Here is a 9014-nt window from a genome sequence, read left to right as displayed (position 1 = left end):
GGGGGTGGTGGTGGTGGTGGCATGTGCTTTACAGCTCAGCCACTCACACACTGCCCGCCTGACTCACATTTAAAATGGATTTCCATGCACTTAGAGAGTCTCCTTGGTGGCTTTGTTTGCCTTTCAGACACCTCGAGGGCGTCTGGTAGGTTGTTGCTGTCTACAGTGGTTTAACGGTGTCTCACAGATTTGTACCGGTTGATGTAATGGCAGTGAACCCTCTATGTTGTTAAAACTCCCGACTAAGTTAAATACACATAGTAAAGCAGTGTGCAGTTCAGTTCGACCTCCGTGTGGGCATTCAGTGTTTATTTAAGCATTTTAACAGCTTTTTCCACGTATGTCATTCTTTTAGCTTCATATGTCACTGTGTGTCCAAGGATGTGTTGTGAAAGTACGGCGAGTCTCTCCAGACTCTCTCCTGCCGTTTGCCGCATGCCCAGGAGCCATCCCGCATGCCAGAGTAGCACTTGCTGCCTGTCAGTCACAACACTTGTCCCATCACTGCTGTTGGGGACATAAAGGTTTGTTCAGAGTGGGAGAGAGGAGGAGTGACGGTGCTATTTCCACTGTAGGTTTCATCAATAGATAAAATTACACTTGCATATGTGTGGCAGAGACAGAAATGTAGACTGCATGGTCAGTGATGTGTGTGTGTGTATATGTATGTGTGTGTGTGTGTGTGTGTGTGTGTGTGTGTGTGTGTGTGTGTGTGTTTGTGTGTGTGTACATGTGGTTTTTTCCCCGCCCCCAGAGGCTGTCCTAGCTGTCAGTCCGGCTCAGTCTATGCGGCTTTGTGAACTGAAGCCTGTAGTGGGAGGAATTTGGGCAGGCACTCAGCCCCACTGAAGTCATTTGCACAGACCAGACAGAGTGGAACAAAAGCCAGAGTTCAGAGAAAGACTTGAGCATGTGCTGCGGTGTGTGGAGTGTGTATGACAGAATCAGTAACAGAGAAGGACCGGGACGTACAGTCATTGGCTCTGGTGTTTTTGGATTGCAGCAGTCGCTCATCAGAAGTCATTTCCATCACTTATTGTAGTCACCTCTGAAGTTGTGTGATGGATTCCTCCACGGCTGAAATCTGGGTGAGTTGGCAAGAAGGAGCTGCACTGTTTTGTTTCTGCGTGTCCACAGTAGGTGTTTGTGTTTAAGTCCCTCCAGGTGGATGCAGCAGATGGTCCGTAGGTAACTAGTACTTATTACACTCTGCCTGTGCTGACCTCACCAGATGGGCAGAGGGGAGGGACAGACAGACAGATGAAGGGACAGAAGGTGGAAAATAAGGAGCAAAGTTGCGAAATCAGTAGTGTACTTAAAAAAATGTAACATGTTAGAGCATGTTGAGCTGCCGTCCCCTGTCTGATTGACATAAACTCTCAGCAGCTGTACAACTAAAGTTAAACTAGTGTCCTATAGTTATTTCAAAAATCTTGTTGGCGTGGTAGACTTTAAAAAATAAGGACGTGAATTAATAAATGGTTTGAGGCCTAGCAGGAAATGTAAAGGTCCCCTGACTGACTTGCTATATGAGAGCATATGAGCGTAAACTTGCCATGAAAAATATGTTTTTGAAAATGTTTCACGGCAAGTTTTAATTTAAAAAATCTTGTGTGAAGCCATTTTAGCTCTTAAAGCTTTATGGGAATGACTGTGACTCTTTAGCTTGGTATGTAGGATATTTCTCATGCATGTTTTCAGAGTAAAAGTGAAGCAGGATGTACTATAACCCACATTGTACTGTAAATAGACTAGTTGCCATGGTGATTGTAGTCTCATATGCCTTTGCTGGCTTGAGTGAAGTGGATAATCTCATGTCTGTCATTTATTCAACCACACAACACTGCCTTTAAATAACGATTTGATCTCAGTGGTGGCAGACACAAATGAGTGGGTAATTTATGATGGCTGTGTTTGTAATATATACAAACAATGTTCTTGAATGTGCAGCACATTCACAGCGTGTGTGTCAGGACAGTATAAGTGTGCAGCTGGCTGAGAGACAGAAATGATCCTCTCATCATTACAGCATTTATAAAAAAAACTCTTTCCTCAGTACCTTCAGCTGGTTTTTATTTACCGCTCTCTGTTTATCATTTGACACCCTGCCTGGACTTTCTGTCTTTTGCATCCAGCTGTTTCCTGTAGATTACACTAAGTGTGTGTGTGTGTGCACGGCTTGATTACAGTTCAGGCAAAGTCACTTTTGTTTACTTAAGACTCAGTCATGAAAGATGAGGTTTGAGAATCAGGTTTGTTATCTTGACTGTGACAGAAAATGACTACTCTGTATCTCTGACTGGCCTTGTAAAATCTGGATTCGCTCTCTCAAGAACTGCTGCTGAGGTTCCCTTCAGCAATGCCCTGAACTCTGCCGAATTACCAGCAGTAAAACACTGAACTGGACAGCCTCCAGGTGTTAAATAAAAAGTAAAGCTACACTGACATGAGGAGGTGTGTTGCTGAAAATGAACACATGTGCTCACTCCAACTTGCTGCATTCGTCCTGTTATGGTAATAAAGCCTGTGCTAGTTCATACACATCATATCTGGAGGCAGGCAGGAAAGCTCCAGCTGTTAACCTGAGTGGGTCAGCTGACATTAATTCCACAATAAAGGCCACTACACTAGAAAACAGTCTACACTTCCCCAGTGTTTAGGCTAATCTTATTTCCTGCCAATTGTCTCTTCCCTCTTAGCTTGTTTTTGTCCATCTTTGGAGGCAGCACTCAGTCTTCTGACAGTTTCCTCAGACTATGTTGTGACTTGGCTGTTTCTATTTCTAGGCTGCATGTGCCAACTTTGCCACAGATGCTGACATGTGTATAGCTCCGGCCTGCTGGTTTAACTGACTCACTTACTCATTTGTAATGAGAGTAAAGGAAACCAAATAAAAATTCATGTTATTGTGGGATGTTTCTTCTTCATGCACCCACACTGCATCGAAACAATTCTGTAACTTTTATAAAGGAATGGTAGGAACCGGACCCGTGTTAGATGTAAACTAGAACTTGTGACGCCCCTAAGAAAAGCACACGCCCTCATTAAAGGTTATTAAGTTCTGACTTTACTGGAAAGAGAGCGGTGGAGAACAACAGAGCTGACTTTCAGTCTGAAATGAGTTGGAAGAGACGTCTGGAAAGTGCAGATCAGCGGTCAGTTGACTTGATGCTTGACTATTATGAACGTGCTTTAATTGACGCTGGTATTGTAGAAGCTCTGTTCTGCAGAAGAGGCTGCTGGGGTATTTTTAGAGCTAAACAGGAGGCATGCCCCAAGTGGGGAACAGCTGCATGGGCGTCCATCGCATTGCCTGTCAGATTAGAGAGCCTACCACTCCTGATAAGACTGGCCTGGATCGGGGCCAAATCCACTCCACCAGGTGGCCAATGATGACAGAGCCAGACAGCCTCAGACTGGCTACTCCACTGCAGAGGACAAGTAGAGCAAGTCAGGGAAACATGGACTGTCATGTGAGGGGACTGAAGAGTAGAGTGACATTTTCAGTTTTGTGTAATTTAAATGACAAAGCGTTCTTAGGATGGTTGAAGTGAGCATTTTATTTTTCAAGTCACTGCTAGGTTTAGGCTTAGAGCAGAGCGATCCATCCCTCTCTGATCTGAGGTAAGTTTCCTTCATGGTTCATCTGTATTGAGGGAAGTGGATTGTGCCCCCAGAGGGCTTTCTAAATCGCTGTACTTGGCTGCCTTGTTTTTGGTCTGTCTGTTGATGTTCTGCGTTCCCTCCCCTGCAGGCCCCTCCTCACTGAGCAGGCACAGAGAGGTGACCGTCCCCCTGCCTCTCCCCTACCTCCTACTTCCGAACACCATCTCCTGCCTGCCCCCATTCCTCACCTCCACGAGAGCGTCGAGTTCCCCACTCCTCCTCCCACACCCCCGGAGAGGCACGCACCTGAAGTTCTACCAACCCCACCTGCATCCCCACCCCTTCCTCCACCTCCTCCAGCCCCTACCTCCCCTCCTGCACCTCCTGCTAACCACTGTGAGGACCCCTGCCCTGCTTCTGCACCCCGTCACCCTGCCTTAAGGTATGAACATGAACTCTGTCTGACTGTCTGTGTCTGTTCGATATATGTCATTTCCCATTTCACTGTGAAGTGCTCATCATTTGTTATGTTAAAAAACGTGATGTGAATGTGTGTGTACATGTTTGTGATTGTATTGTTGTGTGTCTCTGCTTCATTTGTAAGACCGTACAGTAGATTTATCCAGGGCTGACACTAGTCCTTTTAGCCTCCTTGACGAAAAGTAGCCATGTCTTTATCCTTTCAACCCTAGTTCAGGTCCAATTAAAGCATTAAATTGACATCTGGCACACTGAACTAACCTGTACATGTTGATTCTCAGAGCTACTACTGTACATGTAGTCGTCCATACTGTTTCTTTGTTCTAACTTAAAGGAATAGTTTGATATCTTGGGAAATGAACCCGTTCTCTTTCTTGCTGAGAGTTACATGAGAAGATTGTCACCACTCTCGTTTCTGCACTGTAAATATATAGTTGGGGCAGGCAGGTGGTTAGCTTAGCTTAGCATAAATACTGGAAACAAGGGGAAACAGCTAGCCTGGCTCTGCACCTCCTCACCCTGCACCCTTCATATTTGACATGAGAGTGGTAAATAAGCATATTGTTGAATTATTCCTAATAGGGAATTGTGAAATATAATTCTGACAGTACATCATACAGCTTTCCTGCCACAGTGAAATCCAGAGCAAATGTCTCTGCAGCAGCCCCTCCTATTACCCCACTCACAAAATTACAGATTAGCATTGCTATGTGTGTCTACCACATGAACTCAAAGGAAACAGGATTTGCTAATGTATGAACTTAGTGGTCATGGAAACTCAAGTGTATACTGTATAATTGTGGCTTGTTAATGGTGGATGTAGCAAAAGCATAAGGGTCAAATGTTTATGTGGATCTTTTAGAGGATAAAGTCGAGCACTTACACACCACGCTTTCTCACAAGTACAATCTGCCCTATCATAACCACTTGACATATTATAGCTGTTCGTGCAGCACTCTAATGATGGAGCCACTGTTTCACACAATGATTTTCATTCACAAACTGATGCTGATTACATTTAAATGCTCCTCATTATTTCTGCTATCAGCACAGTTTAACCACTTTTACTACTAAGCTTTCCTCTGCAGTGCTTTTTTGGCTTTGCATTTTATTTCACAGACTTTATTTTATAGGAGGGAATGACTCAGCCACTTTCACAGTGCAGTACTGTGTAAGACCAGCAGAGTGTGTTTTCCCTTTGCAGAGTCCAGTGTTCATGTTTTGCCGTCAGCCCTTGTCTGCGCTCAGCTGTCTGAATGCTGCAGTCACCTGGTGCACACATGAATGAGCACAGGGAGACAAACCAGCTCCATTGTAGCACTCTGCATGTATACAGACTCTGTATTGTTTTCTATGTAAAATGAAACATATTTACTTATGACTTGATGCTGTTTGTCTTTCTAACCACCTCCCTTGCTCAGAAAAGACCAGAATTTAGAGAGGGCTTGGCAGTATAGTGGTGTTATATTATTTATGATATCTGAGAGGACTGTCAGACAGCACTGGAGAGGAGTGAAGCAACAACACAGTAACATGGACTGAATGTTCTGATTGGATGTCACAGATTGCCTGCAGACACACGGAGGCTCAACTATATGTGCAGGTAAAAGCTAATACTTTTGATAGTACATTAGTTTGAGTGCGAAGGTCATATGCAATATTAAGAACACTATCAGTCTTTACTGATAATAAAGTGATGATATATATCAGTCCTTGTTGGGACTGAGTAACTCCCTTAAAGCTGTTAGATATTTATGATCTTGCTCAAAGGTGCTTCAGGTTGGCCAAGTCTTGAACGTACCTCCACCAGCTGAGAATTGGCTTCCATCACCATGTGATAATCTCAGTTAGTCATCCAAAGACAAACATGTTTTATGTGTTTTTTCCTGAATGATTCATTGAGAGTTGGATGAGTAATAATTAAATCCTTCTGTGAAAAAAAGAGAGACACAAGGCCGCCTTCCTTTTCTGAATAAATATTTGTTCAAAATAATGAACCCATCAGTGACTCCCACACATTTTTACACTTGCTTTCTGTCACATAGACAATCCCTGACAGCTGAAAAGTGAGGAGTCTTTTGTTAATTTGGATTCCCATAAAAACTGTCAAAGCCATCAGCTCCTGCCCTGTCTACTTAAATTGTGATTATGCTAAGAGCACAGTCTTCCTTCTATTTGAGACTGTAGAGGGAGCCAGATATGAGGCTCTGCATTTTACAAGCTACAGTACTTTAACAGCTCAGCCTTCTCATTCACCTGTGTTTGTGACAATTGTGTTCTCACCACTTTCTTATGCGACCACTACGCTCCTCTGCAGCTGAGATAATGGACCGATAAGCTTTCATTTCACTGGATCTTAATTGTTGAGGTGTCCCATTGGAGTGCTGTGGTTACACCAACCATTGCTTTTGTCATTTTCTTTGACGACAGAAAGAGAAGGGATGCCCCTTAATCTCAAAATATGTTGTAAGAATATATATTATAAATGCAAATTAAATGGGGGAGTAGAGGTTTTGTAGACACTGCCTCAGGAAATCAATTCCATTAGTGATTGTTCATGGGAGCAATGCAGTTTTTTCTTGGCACATGAAAAATAAAAGCTCTAGGCTCTTAACCTGCCTGATCAGCAGCTGTTCAGCAGGATGATCAGAGGAGCTGCACAGATGTCTAAAACCAGGATTCCCCAAAACATGTCTTTGAGCTCCTTATTGAGTATTTCCACCCTGTCGTGTATTTGAACCTTTTTACACACAGGACCAAAGTCTGTTTTTATGTAATTTTATTCTTGAACTCAGAAATAGAGCCACATTTTTAGAACTTTTAAACATCTATTGCATGTTTTTAGTGGCTGTGCTCATCAGAAACTCTCTGTCTTTACACTGTATTTTTCATGAATCATTGTTGTAGTGCATTATTTGCTACTTTGTTATCACCCACTGGGTCAGCACCTATAATTTGCTATAGATGGGGTCCTTCCTGAGATCTTGGGTTGTTAGGAAAAACAAATTATATTGTGTGTTTCCTGTAACAATCTTTGAGACTCTCTGTGATCACACTTACATTGAATTTGCTCGACAATCACAACCCAATTTTTTTCACTTCAACCCTTCTAAAGATTCGTATGAGGCTCCTGTTTGAATTTTGAAATCAAGGCCAGAACAGTTTTGATGAATCTGTGACTGACAACAGCAGAAAGAATTTTTAAAAAAGTCATTTAAATCTGACCTAACTGTATGTTTTAGATTTGTTAAGCCCAACTAAAACCCGTTTGACACGCAACAAGAGGTTTTCTGTTTTCTACTATTGTCTTCTTAAGTAAAAAGAGGTCTGCAGGCTGCACGTCTGTGGATCGTATTGACTCTCGAGCGCCGTTATGAATCTTTCAGAAAAACTGCCACAACCATTTCTTCCAGTGCCTGAGTTTGCTGAATTTTTTATTTCTTCCGTTTTCTTCAGTCGAGAGTTGAAGCTGCAGTGCAAAGACCAGACTTTAAAGCTGCAACAAAGAGAGGATGTTTATGTTGGTCACTCAATAGAATAGGAACTGCTTTGCTGCCCTAGATACATCTTTGAGCTGGTATGGAGGGTCTGGACGGTCACAGCAATCAATATTTTTGCTTTAGCAGAGGTCTGTGTCAGGGGGGTTGTGAGTGGGCACATCGATAATTCTTTGTGAACATCAGTTAATGGACTTCATGTTTACATGCAAACACTCCCCCTTTTTAAATGTGGTGTTCGGTTGCACTTGAACAATGGCTTTTGTGGTTTACATTTTGCAGTGGAACTACATTTCATTCAGTCGTTTTGGTCCTTTTAGGCAGAGGTGCGACACCTGAACCCTGCACACAGCGACTTTGTGACCACCAGCGCTGCAGGCTGCAGGAGTGTCTATTGTATTGACTCCTCATTTCCTCACTTTCCCATGAGTCTACAATAGATTTATTCTTCTCATATTTCCAACAGGGCTCTTTCCCATTGCTCCTTGACAATCAATGGGAAATTTGTAGAACCTGTTCCTGCTCATATTTCCTTCCCACAGGACACATTCTCTGCGTATGTCACACACAGATGACTAAAAAAGAAAAGAGCAAAATTGGAGGACACAGCTAGACAGAATATCATTATTGCTCTTCCGGTATTTGATGCAATTCACGGTTTAGTGAGGGTGCCAGTAAAATACATCACCAGCCCAGTGTGCTGCCAGGGATTCGACACTTCTCATTTGGAAATGTAGAGGAAGAGTATATCCCTGCCTCTTTGTCTCCGAGTCTGAAAAGGGTTTTAAATGTTATGTTGCCTTCTAATTACCGAGAACCATCTTACGATATGCAATGCAACATTTTAAAAGTGTGATTTTTGCCTTTTTTGGTCTTATCGGTTTTGTTAATGCGTGCTGGTGCAGAATGGCTTGACAGAAAGTGAATACAATAGGGTCAGAGTTGAATAATACACAAACATACTAGTTTCTCAGAGTCTATTGTTTACCTTAGACAACACTCTGGTTGGCCACGCTGAGTGCTGGGAGCTTCCATTGTGGGAAACGGAGGCACAAAAAATTACATTTTCACTGTGCAACACGCAGAGTAAGAGAGGGGGGATCCTGGCAGGACAAAGGCAAAGTCGAGAGATACGGTTACTGTGGAAGGGAGGAAGAAGGACACTGACAGAGTGAAAGAGAAAGAGCCTGTTCATCAGTGTGGTTTTGGGGGTCTGCTATTGTTTGGCTCCCCTGCATAGTCGCAGTAGCCGAGAAAAAAGCTGCTTGTCTTTTTAAAGGCGCAGGAGGCTGGTGTCAGGGGAGAGAGTAGAGGAGAGAGGGGGGAGGAGGCAGCGAGAGCAGCAACACAGCTCAGCGATCTCAGCAACCAAACAGAGAGGAGGCACCTCAGACACTCATGCAAGAAAACAAGGAGGCAGGATTATTGTTT

At 43.3% G+C, this 9014-nt stretch overlaps 1 protein-coding gene across 5 annotated transcripts in view; it reads left to right on the top strand.

The window, feature by feature from the left end:
* The window catches only part of tacc2 (transforming, acidic coiled-coil containing protein 2), a 51002-nt gene that overhangs the window by 20806 nt on the left and 21182 nt on the right, over window positions 1-9014 (top strand). For all 5 annotated transcript variants that reach the window (XM_087179171.1, XM_087179170.1, XM_023425717.2 and 2 more), the window contains one exon: window positions 3755-4048. In XM_087179171.1, coding sequence (XP_087035297.1) covers window positions 3755-4048 — 294 coding nt within the window. The remainder of the gene's footprint in view (window positions 1-3754; window positions 4049-9014) is intronic.

Source organism: Seriola lalandi, unplaced genomic scaffold (assembly GCF_002814215.2).
Source record: "Seriola lalandi dorsalis isolate HSWRI2012SDOR001 ecotype SW California unplaced genomic scaffold, Sedor1 jcf7180002054795, whole genome shotgun sequence".
Classification (NCBI taxonomy): Eukaryota; Metazoa; Chordata; class Actinopteri; order Carangiformes; family Carangidae; genus Seriola; species Seriola lalandi.
Note: the sequence above shows the minus strand (reverse complement) of the source record. Positions and strands in the feature narration are given on the sequence as shown.